The 19,888-nt window shown below is 44.0% G+C and overlaps 1 protein-coding gene across 4 annotated transcripts in view; it reads right to left on the bottom strand.

Annotated features, from left to right (window-relative positions):
• Positions 1–19,888, bottom strand: part of LOC108923924 (myosin phosphatase Rho interacting protein) — a 99,456-nt gene that overhangs the window by 24,129 nt on the left and 55,439 nt on the right. For 3 of the 4 annotated variants that reach the window (XM_018734971.2, XM_018734970.2, XM_029247058.1), the window contains exons 4-8: positions 19,102–19,253; positions 11,694–11,778; positions 6,917–6,970; positions 5,071–5,296; positions 1,674–2,196 (exon numbers count right to left, since the gene is read on the bottom strand). In XM_018734971.2, coding sequence (XP_018590487.2) covers positions 1,674–2,196; positions 5,071–5,296; positions 6,917–6,970; positions 11,694–11,778; positions 19,102–19,253 — 1,040 coding nt within the window. The remainder of the gene's footprint in view (positions 1–1,673; positions 2,197–5,070; positions 5,297–6,916; positions 6,971–11,693; positions 11,779–19,101; positions 19,254–19,888) is intronic. The other variant, XM_018734972.2, reaches the window with a different exon arrangement.

Genomic DNA, 19,888 nt, shown 5'->3' with positions numbered 1-19,888 from the left:
AACAACACAAATTTAATTTACCAATATAATTTCTATGGTACACCACTAACAAGTGAAAATGGACAAAAATTTTGCATAAACGTTAACACACAGAATACTTAGGATCAATGATGTGAAAAGTGCTTGCGGGCACAGTGTAGGTATGTGGTACATTACCACTAGATGGCGATAAAATCCCAATTAATTTCTCACTTGATTAAACATGGAAGAGTCATGAAAAACGCATGAAATTAACTTCTACCACAGTTGATCAACCAAATAAATGTTCACATTTATAAGAAAAAAAGCTTTGAAAAAAGGCAACTATACTGCCAATAATTGCTATACAGTAAGCCCTCAACTTACCCAAGACTTTTTTTTTTTTTTAAAAAGCCAGTTTTTCTCGAAGTCGAAATGCCCCTTATGTGACGTACCAATTTCTAACAATTTAAACCTTTCATGTTGAGAGCATGGACAATGTCTGCAGTCCCCCCCCCCCCACTAATTTATTTCTGCTTTCCTTTCCGTGCACCTTTTCTTGTAAGCACTTGACAGGCAAACTATATGGGGAAGTAAACAAAAAATAAGGCAGAAGTGAACAGTAACACTCCTGTGTTGGAGTCATTACAAATGTTTCTGAACACCATGTTGAACATGAGACACAGCTGACCCCTAAGACTATCAAGTTGGATCTTAAGATTATCAAATTGGACATATGGACAGATGTGCCAATACCTTGAAAGCTACATAAGTTGATAACTTACTGTACAGTCAGTAGGAGGAAGCAAGCTTCTGAGGGGTAAATGGTTTTGTTGGGTACAGTGTGTACACTCCAAAATTCAGTGTATATTGAATTCATTCTATAGGTCTCCATGTTTGAGACATTTCTTTGGACAGCTACAGTTGAGGTGGACTGTCCTTGAATGTCTGAACGTGGAATAAATGTTGACCTGTAGATAAGCACACTGCCTCCTCAACTTACAAATGGCCAGGACCTGAGGGCTGTCCATAAATCAATCCACTTTTATTGACAATCAGTAAAGGTTCTTAATACCCACAATTCACAGTTAGGATCTGAAAACAAGGAAAAACCCTACTTTCCAGCAACAAAAAAATAACAATAAAAGACTTAATTAACTTCCAGCTATATTAAAGTGACTGAATATTAAAAGGTGTGCTCTCCGCAAACACCTGTTCAAATGTAGCAGATTCATCTCATAAGCATGTGCAGCACTCATTTCCTTGATAATCGAGTATTTCCACTTCTGTTTCCATGGTAACAGCACACCTCACTGGCACTGTTAAAGTCACCAACACCGAAAGAGCACACAAGCTGCAGACACTGGTGGAAAGCGGTGAACCAGGTAGTCCCACGTTCCTATGCTGTCTTGGTGTGCTGTACTGCCACCTAGTGGTTCAGAGAGTAATCACACTTCACATTTATTCCACTAACAACTAAAATTTTGAAAACTGATAAGAAATTGTATATTTTCTTTGAGCGGGGAAAAGTTTCTTTGAAAATGTGTAGCTGAAATATTGGTGAGCTCAGGAACCAGTGTACTCACTCGTGAGGAATAATGTGCGGTGTGGGCTTAGGGTTATCTATGTTCAGGCTGAATAAAGAAAATACATGCAGGTGTGTGTGTGTACACACACACACACACGCACACACACGCACACACACGCACACTAACCTGCGCTCATGCCCAAAAAGCCGCTCCACCTCCTCCCTGCCTGGGCTGCGCGTACGCGCCCTCCGCTCCAGCCACTTCTTCTCCGAGCGGAACGCCTCCTGGTGGCTTAGCCTCTTGGCACGAGGCACATCTGCCAGCGAGACGTACTCTCGGGTTGCACGCCCCACACGCCCAGTCCCGCCAATACTGCGTCCCTCCCATCTGAGGGCACTGGCAGGTGTGGGGCTACTCGCCTCTGAGTCCAGTGAGCTCTGGGAGGAGCTGATGGTGGAGGAGCCATTGGAATAGATGTGCCCTGGGGAGGGAAAGGGGTCCCCGCTGCTGTCGGGAGACGGGCAGTGTGGGGAGGTGAGAGGGTCCGTGTCAGAGGAGCTGTACCTTTGGGGGGCCCCTGGGCCGCTGGGGGAGGGCAGCGACAGCTGCCGAGGTGGCTGTGGGGACTGGGGGTCCGGCTTGGCTTTCTCCAAGGAGAAGTAGCCACTCTCAACACGCGCCTTCCTGCCGCCGCATAAGGAGCCCTGATCTGCAGCAATAGAAGGGAAGGACAAAGTGAGGAAAGAAGGGATTCCAAGCCAACCCTCCCGCAGTCTGCAGTGTCTTACAGCCTTTCCGCTTTCTCCAAGCCTGCAATCTGCACTGGGGCCTCGTTACACAACATACAAACCGCCTAACACACAAACGCTGATCCTTCTATTGTATTTTAACTATACTTTCTTCACTTATCCATTTTCAAAAATATCTGCCGCTGAGCAACAGTCATTTGACAGTCAGTTGCGGGTCCAGGTGTTAGTTGATGTAAGGACCTCTGACCTCCCCCAGCTTCTTGGCTACCTCTGCCAAATGCTCCTGGCAACATGACCTTGTCCCAAGGAGAATAGCAGTTGCCAGTGAAGGGCACAAGAGAAGCCTCTGTCCCCTAGCTGTGGCAGCAGAGCCAAGGCTTCCATCAGCGGAGAGCGGAGGCCGAGCAGGTGCGCCAAACACCCCACGCAGAGCACCTTGCCGACTTCTGAGGCTCCTGGGAAATACAATCCTCAACCACCTGCTCGCTGCGGTTCACAGCCAAACAAGCACTCTTTGTCTTTCCTTTACTCCAGTCCATTGCCATTGTCTGTCACACACTTCAACTGGAGAGCCACTGAACTGGTTTACTGTCTTACTGAAGGCATTCACATTTATGACACCCCTCTTCCTGGAGGACTTGTCTTACAAAGCAGAGCTTCTATATACTCTGCGTAAGTGAATTAGGGCCTCCCTGCACTGCCACCGATCCCTTTTCAGCTTCATTCCACAGACATAAGAGTGCCAACATAAACACACATGTTGAGTAAACCCTGTTCTTCCATTTATGAATGAGGACTAATAATAAGGCTTTAATGCTTTTTTTCCCCTCATTCCAACCATCCTGGCTAACACCCATCAAACCCACACTGCAAAGGTGATAAACAGGGTCCTGTTGGAACAGAACCACAGCAATGACTGACCTTATAGACATTTATGCGAAATGAATTTCATGACATAGCCTTTGAAGTCCATAACTTATGAACACTCATGGAGCTCTTCAACAAAACATGAGGAGCCAGTGTGCAGAGGTTTACTCATCAATATGTATTTGACAGTTCCACCTGTACATTTTACATTTACCTTTATTCATTTAGCCAACACTTTTCCCCAAAGCGACTTATAATGTTAATGCTAGAATTAGTTACAAGCTTCTTAAACACCTGATTTGCGTTTCACAGACAGAAAGATGGAATGAGTAGAATGCAGACGCAACAGGAAGATGAAATGAGTACGCCCTAGTTCTAACACCTTTGTCGTCAGGTGTTTCTGAGCGTCGGTCATCAGTAACAAGATAAGGAACATTGTGCATGTTTATGGAATATACTGGACAAAAACAGAAATAAAATCATTTGTGGAGCAGCGTTTACCCCCCCCCCCCGCCCCCCAACAATCATTTTAAAGTAATCTTAATGCAGTTTGAGGTTAAAATATTAAAATGTTAACGTTACAGCTATAGCCAAGACTTTTACCGAACACATCCAAAAAAATACATTAAGGAATGTCTCTAAGCTTTTACTGATTGTATAGATAATCATAAAGCTGAAAGTAGCCAGAAGATGACAAACACTGCAAAGGCTTATGGGATGAAGGAGAAAACAAATAGGAATTCATTAGGAGATTGTGGAAGTAGCATACTTTATTTTCAGTCATTTTAAATGAGTTCTAATGTGGTTTGAAGTTAAAAATAATGCAACATTAGTTTTTCAAAATCTATCCAAGGATTTTACAAAATCCAACCAAAAAAATTGAGGGACGTATATTAAGCTTACTTATTGTGACTTGGTGGAGAAAGGGATTTGGATTATGAACAGAGTTACAAATGGACTTGTCTGCAAAATGAAGAGCCAGTATACACAGTACAAATGTAACGTCAGAGTGGACACCAGCTGCAACAATGGCAGGAGGTCGACGACACACACTAAGCCAGATGGTTACTACCACACAAACTAACCATCAGACCCCGGAGCCAAGTCAGATGGGGGGGACTGACATTTTTTTCTATGAGATAGAATGTCTGCAGTAACAGGGACTTCATAAGTCCTTGTTTTTGCAGACATCCCACCTAAGCAAAATCAATTTCAGAAGACACCTCTTCCCATCTTTCCCAATATAACCCCCACAGAGCAGCACGTTTCCTCACCACAGGAGTAGGACATACTTGACACTTTTTGACAGAGGGAAATGAGCATTCTATGATTATTCATCTTCAATGAGCCTGCAGGAATCCTTAAGCCAGAAAAACTAAAACCACAAGAAGCGCCTTCATTGAAGCCTCTAGTTTTCAGTGCGTGTGAAGAGGGTCTCAAAAAAAGTATACACAATTTTTAAAAAAGAAAAAAAAGAAAAAAAAAGTTCATGAAAATTTATTGGAGGTAGATATTTGATATGACATTTAATAACAAAGACCAAGTGTTTTAAAACTTCACTGTCTATGCATTTTGCTGTGGTTATCTTCTATTTACAACGTGAAGACGTCTGACATTTACATTTGTTCATTTAGCTCTCACTTTTCTCCAAAGCAACTTAAAATGTTAAGCTATCTACAAACATTTACCCATTTATACAGCTAGATAATTTTACTGCAACAAATTTAGGGTACATTACTCAAGGGTAGTACAGCTGGAGGAGAGATTCAAACCGGCAACCTCTGGGTCCAAAGGCAGAGCCTCAAACCACCATGCAATCAGTTGCCCCACCGTAGCAGCCAAGAGACAGTAAATTACTTATTGATATGGTCAAACTGAACCCAGCAGCAGCAGAATCCACAAAACTCTGGATTCCACAGTAAAGGTAAAAGTCAGGCAGCAGTCAGAAGCCATTCTCCAGCCCTTACCATCTCTGGTGGCCCTGGCTTGAGTGTTCCCCTGCCCCAGCTGGCTGAGACAGGAAGTGCTACGGCTGCAGGGGATGGCAGCCTGACCACGACGCTCCTCCTGCCACAGTGAGGCACGGCTGGCGGGCACCTTTTCCACAGAAGCGATGCTACTGGGGAGACAGGGTACGCTGGCCCCGGAGCCACCCCCGCTGCTAGTCACTGTTACCTTGGCCGGACCAGGCTCCTAGGAGACACATACAGAGAGGAACAGACTGTCAGGGCAAGCCAGGGATGGGTCTTTGGACAGGCTGCCACTAGCCCAATTGGATTGCACGATATGAAGATGCAAAGCCTCTCAGCCACACAAACAAACAGCTTTCATCTGCTGCGCTGCTCCGCAACCACACCCAGGACCACCGGGGGTTACAACGCTGTCTGTAGGGATCACAAGCAGCTGGTCCTTCAACCCAGATGAGACCGTAGCAGCCAAACTGAGGAACGTGCACCTGGACACACAGACACACATGCACTTGCACTTCATGACTGCCCTCTAACACTCCAGTCTACAAGGATTCACTGGAGTGGATCCTGGAAAAGAGACATTTAAGGTAAGACTGAAAAATAATGGAGGTTTGTATGGGTTTATTAACATGCTGTATATAGACAGTATCAGAAATCCTATGTCACATTACCAGCGTCATAAAATTCTTAATGTACTCAGTGGGCGATTTCTTTTAATTGTAGGGAAGCCTGTAGAAACAAGACTTAAGGATAAATAAGTCTAAAAACAAGGCTATAATTACATTTTTATGTATGTGCTCTCTAAGTGAGTATAGTACTGTAATGCAAATGTGTGCATAATCTGAGCACAGGTCTTGTGTCCTGTGGGGGGGGGGGGTCAGAAGACAATCAGCTAATGAGACCTTCTCCTGAAAACCTATCAATTCTTATCACGCATCCAGAAAGAAACAGAGTGGGACTAACTAAACGGAGAGAGGGAGTGAACAGAACAAAGATGTCAAAAGTGTTTCTGTGTACACGACCATGTGTACGAACTAAAGTCTGATGGATAGGTAACAATAAACAACAATGGCCATCCTGGACTCCTACTGTCAGTTTTGGCCTTCCAGGTGGGGCCAGGCTCATTCCCTTCCTTGCCTTAGCAGTAATGACAGCTTCACGGTGACAACCTGGCAGCCGCTGCCCATGGAGACAGCCCTTTGTTCTACAGAGGTCCCATTATCAGCCCACATGGCTTTCCAAGCTGAGGGACGGGCGGCGGCACTTGCTGGGGCCTCAAACAAAGGGGCCCTTTGAGGAATGCGACACGCTAGCTGTCATCGAGAAAACAGGACAGACAAGGCTGAAAACACAGTGTGGGTGGAGACATGTCAGCAAGAGGCCATTGCCTCATTCATTAATGTTCAAGCTTGTCCCCCGGTTACAAGAAACCATGTACCACGGTTGCTCGTGTTCACATTTACCCAGTGCAGTATAGGGGGAAGCTTCGCTGCACAGCAAGACACAGACACACACAAGCAAACATTTTATCACAGCTTAAAATTGCAAAGTGACACACAGCAACTGCCCTTGACAATGAAAGGAAAGGATCAGAGGCAGAAAACCTAAGAACCTGAGAAGTGAGACAGAGAAGCCAATGAAAAACTACGATTCGCTTGACCAAGCAAAGCTGCTTATTGAAGCAGTATTTCTGCCCGTGCACCAAGTTGGGGGGGGGGCTAATAAGCAGGAGAGAAGAGCAGCAGCACCTGGAGTTGAAGAGCAGAAGAATCACTAACTAAAGAGCATTATTTGGTCCATTAGCCACTCTGGTCACAGCTCACTGGGTTCGAGTTAAACTTACGAGATGCCCGTTGATGATTCCGGGGGTTTGCCAGCCGCTGTCGCTAATGCCACCCTGTCAATAAGACAGAGGAGCTCTTCAGTGCTGACAGTGGGAAGAGAGAGGGAGGGAGAAAGAGCAGGCTTCTGTGTATCTGGCTCTTAGCTACCTTTCTGAGCACAGCCCATGTTTGTGCTTCCTTCTGCATGTAGGGGTGTGTTTTGAGGGTGGCAGAGTCACTTGGGGAACAGGAAGTGCTGCAGAATCACAAATGGTCTCCACGAGGGATCCCAGAGAGTACAGGGATGTGGCTCCTACCAGCTGTTTTCTCCCATTAACAAGCATATCACTCCAACTGCTGAACTGCCTGTTAGCAACGGAGTAGGGCGATGCTAATTAAAACATCAACTAAGATTTACTGGCTCAAAGGCTGCACAGAGCACAGAAGCGTGGGAACAGAGTCAGGGGCGAAACCTATGCAAGGAGTTCAAACACAAAGTGTGTCTCTCCATCTTTCAGATGTTGAGGCCTTGGCAAACAGAAGGAACCAGACATGGGTAATTTAGGAGGTCTGACTCAGTAAGGGGCAAATAAACTCAGAGAGCAGCACGTACAGTATGAATTCTGAACACGTTCTATAGGGTTCTGGCCAGGAAGGGAATCACCTTGTCAGATACAACGTTTTAGTACTTTGTGGGATTCAAACAAAGCTGTCAGTACTTGTATCAAGAAAAGATTCTCTATGCAATTAAACCACGACCAATCTAGCACTGACACCAGGTAATATTGATTTTTTTTTTTTTTTTTTTTTTTTTAAACACTGAATCCTGACCTTTCCATCATCATATCAAGAGAAACTGGGATTTCACAGAGTAGCCATGTTTTTCCATTCTTCAGTTGTTCAGTTTTGGTCACTTCATGTGATCTGAAACCTCCAGTTCCCCACATGGTCACAGGAGATGAACCCAGCATGGTCTTCTGCTGCTGTACCCCATCCATTTCAAGGTTTGACAAGTCATGTGTTCAGAGATGCCTTCTTGCACACCACTGATGTACTGGGCTATTATGTTTTAATACTAGGGGCCTTTTGCCTTAGCTGTAACAGGTCTGGCCATTCGTCTCTAATTTCTCATTAACGTGTTTTTACCCACAGAGGTGATATTTTATTATCATTATTATTATTATTATTATATTATTAAATAAATTAAAAAACCCACACAATTCCCTTTAAGCTCCAGACACTAATGTGTGAAAATCGTAGGAGTCCGGCTATTTTTGAGATGCATCATCACATCACTTTCAGAATACTTCAGATAAGTGTTTTGCCTTCTAATGCTTAATCCAACAGCACAAACCTCTCAAACCTGTTCAAATGCTCTACATGTCATGAGTTGATGCTACCTGAGCGGCTGTTTGGAGGAGCAGAATTTTTGCATAAAGAGACAGGTGCACCTAATAAAGTCACTGGTGAATGTGTATCTAATGCCCAAAGGAGGACATGGTCAACTTTAGAAAAACTGCACCCAACAGCAAGGTGACAGCAAACAGTACTTGCAGTAAGCGCATGATGCTAAAGGTTAATTTCACTTCCTTGGAACAATCCAGGACATCTCTAGGTAAGGTATTGGTAAAATACCCAGCTACGTAGATTTGTGAAGATATAAAACACTACGTGCGGTGCAAGTCAATCTGGATAAGAGCCATTAATTATCAGGACTCCATGATGCTCACCCCACACAAGAGGAGTTCCTGTCTATCGCTCTCTCAGACACACACACACACACACACACACACACACACACACACACACACACACCCTCCCACCCCCCCTACAGGTATCCTAACTCTTTCCAAGTGGCTCCACCTGAACTTAACACAAATATTTACCTTTCAAACATAACATATTTGCACATTTCTTTAAAAGCAATCTTCTGTGAAGGTGTGAAAAATTCAAAAACGAAACTTTTGAGTTAACAGCATGTAAAAGATAAATGAGCTTGACAAAAGGAGGGACAAGACAAATGCTGAGCTCAGGTATGATACAAACTGAAAGATCTTGTGCAGGCACCTCATGTGTCTTCCACATTTTAGTGCAGGATGCAGACGACAACAGTAATTACTGTCTGTCACCGGCACGAGGTGCTGACGGAAAGCAGGCTTCCACCTCGGCGCGGCAAGCCACCCAATTAAACTGCAGCCCTGACAGGCAGAGGATGCCTGCAGGAAACAATTACTAGACAGACAGTATTTGTTGCAGCCACCTGTGTCCCCTGGGGGGCCCTGCATTACGGGGGCAAGAAACAAAGCTGCGGCTTAGCTTGGAAACACCACATGGGGTGAAAGGAGCAGGTAAATAAAGAGGTCAGCATCTTGTTTCCCCTTCACCACCCTTCCCCATTCTCCACCAGACCCAATTAGAAACGAGATGCATTACGGGATTTTCAGAAACGAGTCTCGGTTTCAGGAGGAATCTGCCTGTGGTCCGCAGCCCTGAGAAAAGCGGATGGCAAGCGATGGACAGGAGATCAGAGCCTAAATGTGCAACAACGTTACTGCATATCTACATGGTGGTTCTTCCTCGCCCTCCTCATCCTCTAACCATCTATGAGGGTGAAAGAAAGGGGCAGCAGTGTGTTTTTCCCCTGGAGATGTTCCCTGTGGACTGCTGAACAGAACTGGGGAGCTCAGGAAGGGCTGCTTGCTGCCAAGGCTCCATCTTCCCTGGGCAACGATACAAAGAAGGGACTCAAGAACCCGCTTTTGTTTGACTTGGCAGCAACAAGAGGGGAAAAGAGGGGGAAGAAAAAAATAACCAATGGAAAAAAATGGTCCAATTTCCTCCTTTGACCCTCTGAAATCGGTGGACTTGAGGTAGAGGATGTAACAGACGTCACCGTAATTATGGTCCTTATGTAGTCTTTAACTGCACTGTATTAAAATCTCCCAGCAAGCTGTAGGACCAAAGATGCTATCCTGAAAGTCTTCAGTTGTTCAGTTACAGTGAACAGATTGATATCAGGTAGAGCTAAATGTATCATGTTCATAGGTAGAAGATGAAAATTAAACAAAAAGCTAAAAATTGAAACAATAAAAGTCTGTTTCCCCTACAACTGACACCTCTAGTTTGACGATACATTTCTTACTAAGAAACGTGAGATTTAACCATTTTAGTTCTGTAATGGTTGTATAATGCTGCAACACACCTCACTAACAAAATTTTTCTAGGACAAATGTTCCAGATTTAAAACTTTTCTTTGTTCTTGTCATTATTACTACCACATTTCCAGTCTTTGTCTCGCAATTAAATAGGCAGGAGTGTCAGATGTATGGGTGAACGCAATTTCCATTTCCAAACATCAATATACAGTAAATTGTATCAATAATATTATATCCAGTAACTGTTTGACAGGCAATCGATGTGTTTCCATCAAAAGTGTAATAAAGCGGTGTGAAGGGTCATCCCACAAGGTCTTTTCAGAGGTGTGGTTATTCTGAGCTGATGCATGGAGACTTTCTTCTTGGAACAGCAGTGCCTTGGAAAAGGGCCATGGGCTGGTTTACTGTCACTCCCTTTCCTCCTGTGGCTCCACTGTGAAGTGGGCTCACTCCCACAACTATCTTAGCATTGCTTCTATGAACAGCACAGCAAGAGCCAAGAATGAAAATGAATACAAGAAATAAATGTTTCCATTAATGCAACAGCCTGTCAAAAAATCTCACGTTAACATTTATTCACCTGATGCTTTTCTCTTAAGAGACTTATAATGTTAAGCTGCTTACAATGATTTACCCATTTATACAGTTGGGCAATTTTTACTGGAGCTATTTAGGGTATGTACTTTGCTAAAGGGTACTACAGCAGGAGGTGGGATTTGAACCTGAATGGAAGGTGACAGCTATAAGCCCCATTTCACCTGTTGCCCTCAGGTAAGACTGCCACTTTACAGCAATTTTGCAACTAACAGAGGAGGGGTTGCAGGAAAAAGGGGGCGGAAGATTTACCTGGTAGACTAATAAACCAGAACACACACTCCTCTTTACAGGTGCTTCTCTACGTGGTGCTGGTCTCTAGGTGCCTACATGTCTCCCTCTCCACCTGGCTCTGGTCAGCAAGTAGCTATGGGAACTGCTATCTGCGAGGCCCCGGTCACTGGGCAGCAATGTGGGGCATCCTGCTGCTTGCCTCCATGGCAACATGTAGGCAGATAAAGGCACCCCCAGAGCGCCCTGCTGCTCATTTACATGTGGCTCATTTGACAACAAGGCTGAGGAATGTGCTCTGGCGTGAGAGAGGCAGGTCGAAAAGGGCCTGCTAAGCATCAGGCCAATGAGCTTTCCTCATTACCCATGTTTTGAGACACTGGGTCATTTACATTTGCTGTAACCAAGGATGTTCCATCACACACGCACACAGGCATGATTATCTAAGCCACAAAAAAGTTTATGATGTGATAAATGGGCTGCTCATCAGCAGGGAACACTTCCCAACAAACACAGATTTACCTGTGTTTGCCCATCACGAAGCAGAACAATAAGGGCACTGAAATGTAACAGTCTTTCAAAGAGACTCCATGGCCTGAAGACAGGATTGCACACTTGAGTAGAGGTGGAGAACTGCTACAGTTCAGCTTAAAGCATGCTTGACTGCCACACACAATGTGTGTGTGCCCACAAAACACTCACACAAACACAAAAGCCACACTGCTTCCTCCATGATTGTTTGAGATCCTGAATGTTTTTTTTTTTAAATCTTTTTCTAGTCTGTAAACATGTGTGTTTGGTGTATTGAACTTTGTACCTGAGGAGTGGGTGGCTCCACCTTGCGCTTCTTCTTAAGGTTCTGCTTGTTGGTTCTAGGGTACACCACCAGGGACTCGAGCCATCTGCAAGGGCCAGTCACAGCGTCAAAGTGCGCACACACATAAACGCAGTTTCTTCACAGTACACATAAATGCACACAATCAGACAAAGGAACACACACAGGCATATAAATGCACACCACAGAGCCTGTGTTTTCACTGACTCACATTAATAAATTACTCCTGTCACAATAAAACAAATGCTGAACAAGCAAATGGAGCATGCGCGCGCGCACACACACACACACACACACACACACGAGCCATCTCACAAGGGCATGAGGTAGGGGTGAGTCAGTCATATCGAGTCATCTATATTTTGTGTCACATCTGGTCAAGTTTGCACATGTAGTTCTATGTGAGCACAACGTAGTCAGCCATCTGTTATACCTTAGGGCCCACTGAAGTCACATTCAGGGATTTACTCACACATACCACTAAGGACAGCTGACATTCATATTTCAACAACCCAAATCACTGTCCAGCTAAGGCCCAGGAACAGTATATTACTGATAAAGTTATTTTAGTTAATACAGACAAGCATTCCAGCAACATCAAATCTGAAAAAAATAATTTTTTCCCCTTTAAGAAATATATAAAACAGATAAATAAGAAAGCTGGCCACACTGCACTTGAAGGACCTAGGTTCAAACCAAACCTCCTGCAGTGGCACCCCTACACTAAAACAAGGTAATTACCGTAGACTACTGTTGCAAAAATTACATAGCTGTATGAATTATAAAATAGTCACCAATTTAGAGAAAGGCAGTCAAATAATAAACACCTAAAACAGCTGTACACGGTGTATAAACTATAATTCTCCAAGTAGAAAAATCACTATTAACAAACGCGTAAAAATTGCGGAAGTGACAGTGAGCACTTACTTCTGCCTTCTTGACATTGTCCTTGATGCCAAATACCCTCAGCAACAGGACTCTGCAGAGCCCTGAACGTCACATGGACCCACGGTAGACAAATCGCCACGTGTTACTGGTGGTCAAGGGTGCAATTACATTTTCTTGAACAGAATGATGCAAGTGCAGCGAAATCACCGCTGACACCTTTAGCTCCGACTAGCCCCTACTGCACTTGTAAGGAACACGTGGGCACGCCAACAGCACACTGCTATCTAACCCCATAATGACATTAGGGCCCTCACTGGGACACAGGAGGATTTCATGACAGCCTTCCTGGATTAGTGAAAGGCTGCTTCTTTGCCAAATCAAGATTACGACACTTTGCAGCAGGGTGGGAGACGACGGAAGAGGCCTTGCCTTCTCAGGTGTTAAAACAGACATCAAACATGGAAGTGAGGACCTGTCCATGTTCATTGGAACGAAGGAAAAGTTCAGCTCAGGACATTGGCATCACATTTCTCCTTAGGACAGAAAGGGCAACTTTTCTAAATGATATAGCTATTACGACTACAATTACAAGTAAAGACATTTTGGCTGAAAACCCAATGCTTAAATTGTTTTGCTTAGGTTTATAAATTTAATTCATATTCATCAGCAACTTATACTGTGATTTTAGTCCAGCTTGTTTTATTAGTTCAAATTTAGGTGCCTTTACCAAGCTCGTGTCGTCAACTTCTTTGATCCTTCATCGTTCTCTCTTCCACTACATTGGGCTTCTATGTTTTTAAATGTGCAATTCAATAAAGGACAAGTAATCAAAACTATATAATGCTGACCTGCACCAACACAAAACCCACATTTAAAAATGAAAAATTGAGTGTTACTAGTAATTCAACGTTATGTTTGAACACTAAGCTACTTAGAAATTTACCCATTTATACAGCTCAGTAATTTTTTCTGAAGCAATTCAGCATAAATACCTTTATCAAAAGTACTACAGCAGAAGATGTTGGGATACAAACCTGGGTGGCAACTCTAACCATCAAGCCACCTGCTGTCCTAAGCAATTAAAAGAAAAGGGGGGGAAAAAAAAAAAAAAAAAAAAAAAAAAAAAAAGGTGTGACACTGCTTGTCTGTGCTTGTGGACAGAGGTCATGTTTGTTTTTACTGCCACCCCGGCTTGTAGTTCATGTTTTCATATAATCACAGGAGTTTACCGTTTGGCTCTGCTCAGGTAGGTACCTTCCAATGAGTCAACTGTACTGTATTTTCAGCTGCCACTAATGTGATGTATTTGGATTCAGTAGCAAAAGTAATTAATGCTACATTCACTCTGCTGCATGGTTTACCAACTTGCTTCCAGCCAGTCTATTCATTTTTTAACACACTGGTATTGTATCTAATATTGGCTGCATACTCAGTGTTTTCTTTTGTTCAACAATTAATATACTACAGCTACTTTCATTGATTTAGACATTTATATAGTTGGGCTCCCTGCGACCCCGTATAGGATAAGCGGTTCAGACAGTGACAGAGTACTATCAATTTAAGGTAAGTACAGTGATTAAGGAAGGATACTACAGAGGTTGGATTCAAACCTTGGTCCATTCAGTGCAAGGCAGCCCCTCTAACCACTGCACTAACTGCTGTCTGTGCTTCCAAACTAAGTCACATGCATGATGCCACTAAAACCACTGATTATAATGGACTGTAATTCAAAACAAACAATTATAACAAAAGCTATCCCAATAATTCCAAATTATCACAAACGTGGTGCCGAGCAAGCTCAGAAAATTAAGCACAAATCACTTTGGCAGAGTTCTTCCAATGAAGAAACTGGCTTATGTAAAACTGTTTTCATTCCAACAGAATATTGGAAAAAGAATAGTCAGTTTAGTCAAACATCACAAAAACAAATTAAAACGTCATCTTCATGAAAAGCAGTCAGTGAGATGAAGTCAAATGAGCTCTGCTCTGAAAGCGGTTCCCACTGTTATCCGACATCCAACACTGACGCCACGCAGAGGACATTTCATTGCTAAAAGGGGGGAATTAATCAAGATTGCATTTTTTCCACAGTAAACCGAGTTCTTTTTGACATTCAATTTGTTTTCCGCCCAGGGAGGTAACACAGTAATCGGAACTAGGTCTATGAAGAGCTGCTTACAGAGGACTGATGGCCTTGGAGGAACCCTAAAATGAGGGGACAGTGTCATCACACAACCCATCAGATGACATCACTCTGAGCAGTCCAAGGAGATGCACTCAAATGTCACGGTTGCACCCGGGAGCAAGTCCCCAGTCAAAGGAGAAGGCTCAGGTGGTTGGATGTACCACAGTGCACTTCTTTGTACCCACAGGAATACAAGTAGTACACAAGCACTTCTATTCACATTTAAATAGCATTTTTAAATAAAAAAATAAAAAAAAAAACCCCAACAAAAAACTGAATGTGCGTGCACAGATTGGCGTGAGACAGCTGGAGATGACGGCTTGATCAAAGCATGGCACGGTTCCTGTGTGCTGTAGCGCACTTCCAGAATTATAAAACCACCCCTAAAAGAGCAGTCAGAAAGCTGTTCTGGCCTGCACACTTTTAGTCAACTTTAATGACTCAGAGCAAGCAATAATAAATCCCAATAATCATCAACAGCTACTTTAAATCAATTGGGGCCAGATGTGTGTGGGGTTACAGCCTGGACACGCACACAGGAGTAGCAGAGCAGGGTGGGCTGGTCTTTGGCACTGTGCTCCACAGAGGGGTTTAGCAAGCCAGGCGCTGCCAAAGGAGTCACCGTGCGGGAAGCCTCCTCTCCTGGTGGGCCAAAATTAAACAAGAGCTCTTGTCTCCCAGATAGGCGCGTCACACCTGGCAGCGGGCCAGCCATGGGGACCCTGTCTCTGTCTGCGCAGACAGCTCTGAGACGCACATTATAACAAGTCGGGTGGACCTCTGTACCGGCAACACCCCAGCTCCCATCACCTTCCTAATCGCAGCCTTCAGACTCCACTGTCCGCCCTGAAATAAAACAAATGTGGCAGGAAGGAGGCCGCCCCACTGCCTGCGTGTTGTCGCCATTCCCTGTGTTTATACAAGTGCTAAACGCAGTGCTGGCTTTCCCATCATTCTCAGAAACACAGCAGAAAGAGGAAGTCTCCACAGGCAGTTCTGCACAGCTACACTAAACCCTTGCACCATGTGGCTGGTTAAAAATGAAGATGAGATATGACTTGTTCACAGAAAACAAGCACACATGAAGGCAATAGATTTTTAATAAGCTTCTGTGGACAACTTTATAGGTTTGTGTAATTTCTACAGCTTCTGTAGGTTTTAAGACTGAAAATCACAAAACCTGCATATCAACTCACTTATCTCCATCTCACCTACATAATTCCTACAACCAATGTCAGTTATGCAGTTACTTATGTACTAGTTGTAACAAGTTGGTCCAGCTGCAGTGTTCAGCAGTGTTCAAAGGAGCACTACTGGAGGTCATTTCTCTCAGCAGGCATCAGCATTACAATGACATGTCACACTGCCGAGGGGATGGTGACCTCTTAAGTGAGAGGGACAAAGCTTTTTCTGCACGATGCCAATACATTTAGCACAACCTTACTTCATCCTGTCCTCTCTTGTGTATAAATATGCTTATGTGTTTAACAGTATCTGTTTCATCATCACATGTATGTATGATGTATGTGTGAAGGGTGTATACTGTATGAAGCTAAGACTACTGAGTAAAATGATGAAGGGTACAGTAACAGGTGGTAGGATTTTAACTTTGGTTCCTCAAGTGCAAGGCAGCAACCCTAATCTCCACACCCCCTGCTACCCCTTTCAAGGAAAGAGGGGTTACCCATCAGCAGATACACTATCAGCACCACAGGAAGCTTCTGCAAGCCCAAAGACCTCCTAAGACAACTTCCACTGAGATTCAGTCTCGGAATCAGAATCCACCAAGGGACCTGTAAATCTGACTTATGTAAAATTATACCGCTTTGTCAGACCAATTCATTCTGTGGATTGGCAAATGATGTGTCAACATGCTATTGAGACAGAACACCTCTGACAAGATCCTGAGCAATCACACAAAACAAAATTAATCTCAGGGCCCACAGTGCAGTATGTGGTGACTACAACTTGTTACCACAGCAAGGATGTTAAGTGTTCGTTCAAGAAGTGACAGCGGCAATTTACAGGCTGTAAAAAACGACATCCATGTAGAAGGTCAGCAGCTGGATACTGTGCTAGTCATCAGTTACATCACTCGCTGCAGTCACACTAAGTCAATCACACACCCTAGTCATCTCACACAACAAATTCCAAGGAGAACATGGAAAATCCTGCTCAGTACTTTCCTATTTGGGTATACAGCCCACATGGCCCTGAGATTCTCCAGAATAATCATCTCTCAGATGCTGCAAAAAGACTATTTAATAATAATAATAAAAAAAGACCAGAGAACAGCAGAGGAGGCCTTGTCATTCCTACCACTAAGGTTTACACTAACATTTACATTTATTCATTTAGCTGACACTTTTCTCCAAAGCAACTTACAATGTTAAGCTACTGCATATTTTTTATTTACCCATTTCTACAACTGAGTAATTTTACTGGAGTAGTATAGGGCAAGTACCTTGCTCAAAGATTCGAACCTGTGACCTTCAGGTTCAAAAGCAGCAGCTCTAACAGCTATGCTACCAGTTGTATCAGCTGTAACAGGATCAATGACCACACAAGACCTGCAAAAGCTCAGTTTATAAGTGGATGACATTATGAAGCCCTGTTCACCTTATGACACATCCCCAACCCTGCCTGACCTTGCCAAGCCTAAAAAAATTAAGTGAAGGACAGCTGATGGACTCACCAACTTGTCCCAGACTGTGGTGGCGGGTGGAATGGGAGTGATATGACAGCGTGTACTCATAATTAGCTAGTGTACACCAAAGTTGGGGGGAAGCTACGTTACAGACACAACTTGCAGTCAGAGAAGGAAAACTGCTTTTCCAGCTCATCAGGTCTTAGAAAAACATATGAACTAATTCAATCTGGAAAGGAAGTTCAAACAGGTGGTTCACTCTAAATGATGCTAAACCCTCTTGAGTTTGACTAGAGGACTAAGAGTGACACGTCATGTGTCTTAGCCTAACATCCTGAAGGCAAGTGGCCCCCTTGTATTATACTAAACACCGATGGGTTCAAAGTTCAGAACTCTATACCCAGGCTGCATGTGGCATGTCTGTCAGAACTGCTCAAGGGGACTGAAACTCTCATCCCTTCCCCAAAACCTCTAAAAATCAGTCGCTCATACAAGCCTCTATGGACAATGAACCCCCTTCATCATACCACGACCACCTGGCAGCAGAGACCCTTAATTACTGCAGTGTGATATTAATGTAATGCAAACCTGGATGTTAAACACTTACATACAAATAATACTGGGGTGGGGGGGGCAGTTCGTGGCATAGTGATTAGAGTTGCCAAGTGACCCAAGACCCAGGTTTGAATTCTACCTCCGGCTGTAGTACCCTTGATGAAGAAATTTATCATGATCATTGCACTTACCTTGAATTGCTCTGGTAAAAACTACATAGCCATAGAAATAGGTAAACCAGTGTTAAGTTAACATTATATCACTTTGAAGAAAAGCTAAATATCTTAATGAAAAACCTGTTATGTTGCCACAAAACCATGACAACTGGTATATTGATATGTATCCTCAGAGTAAATTATTTTTACTTGTTTTCTTCAACAGTGAATAATACTCACTGCTGCGGCTAAGTGAACACAGGTGTTGCAATACATCTTTCACACTTCAGTGTGTTTAACTTCGTCCAGAGCTCTTTTCCACTTTCTCAGTCCATGGACAATGTTCAGGCATTCCCTGGCAGAGATTTCACAGTGGAACAGAGCAGGATGTGTCAGTGTGTTAGTACTCAAGTGAGTAGCTGGTGACACAGCAAGAGAGGGGCCAGGACAGACGCAAATAGCATGTTAAATCTTCCTGGGAACTCGGCACCTAGTGCTGCTTTAAAATATACATTTCACAAAAGCCACAGGCTGGAAATGGACAGCGGTCAAGCGAAGATCCAATGCCGACCACTCACACGGCTTTGGGGCTCGCCAGACGGCTCACTAAGTAGGCTGTTGTTTTTCTGCACCGGCAGCATCCAAAGCCCTTAATGAGGCCAAGGGCGGCTGCTGTGAACTGTGCTGCCATCAGATTTTAAGATTTTAAGGGATGACTGCCTTTTGAAGTTGCTTATCCCATGGTATAAACTCCTCCTACATGAGGTCATTACACAGAGCACAGAGTTTTGGGTCCCGGAGGAAATGCATTCTGGAAACAGAAAGACAAAGGCCGAATTTTGACAACTTCGTTTCTGCATTTACTCATAGAAAATGCCAATATAAAGCTTGGATATTTCTGCACTCAATGTGACAGCCCTAACTGCTCTGTTCTGATTGGCTCCAATGCATGCCACTCACCCACTGATGATCTCCTTGTTCTCAGCCCGAATGAAGTGCTCCTTCTCAGGGGTCAGGATGCAGAGAGAGAATTTCTGGCCTGTCCTGGCCTCGCCGTCAATCACATCTGAGCACTGGTTCATGTTGATTGTGCCCTGGGGCAGGGTGCTGGGCTATAGAGAGTAAAAGCAAAACCCTGATGTGACACAGTTCAGTGCAGTGGGTGCAAGCATAAGACACAGAGTGAACAGACGAAAATGGTATTAAAAATTGTTAAATTGTTAAGATTGTATAAAATTGTTAAAAATGTTGAGTGAGTGCGGACTCTTCAAACATGTGATCTGGTATAATGACAGGCACACAGCCAGGGACAACTGCAGTAAAGACTCTCTACTGCAGGCCCTTATACTCAAAAGGCATTTATTTTTATCTGGTTCTTTGGCTTTTTTGGTGGAGAATGTAAGGGAAGCTGTTCATTTACTTGAAAAAAAAGCTCTGTACCCCAAGAGAGCCCTCAGACCCACCCAAGGAGGGCAGGGTGCTGAGAGGAAAGCGGTGCTGTGCAAACTTGGCGAGGGCGTGCACGCAGCAGCACGGTCCTCCCAACTGCCCCATGTGACCGCTAAACTGGCAGAACCACAGTAGATGTTTATGTATGTAGACAGACTCCATTTACTGTACACCCATCCCACATCCATGAAGACAACATGCTCATCGGTGCATCTCTCTGGCTGCAGCCCTGGGCAGCAGACAGTCGCCACTGACCCCCACAAATGATGCCTCCATCATGGTATGCACTGCAGATGGC

Source organism: Scleropages formosus, chromosome 20 (assembly GCF_900964775.1).
Source record: "Scleropages formosus chromosome 20, fSclFor1.1, whole genome shotgun sequence".
Taxonomy (NCBI): Eukaryota; Metazoa; Chordata; class Actinopteri; order Osteoglossiformes; family Osteoglossidae; genus Scleropages; species Scleropages formosus.
The sequence above is the reverse complement of the archived record's forward strand: the minus strand, read 5'-3'. Positions and strand labels throughout refer to the sequence as shown.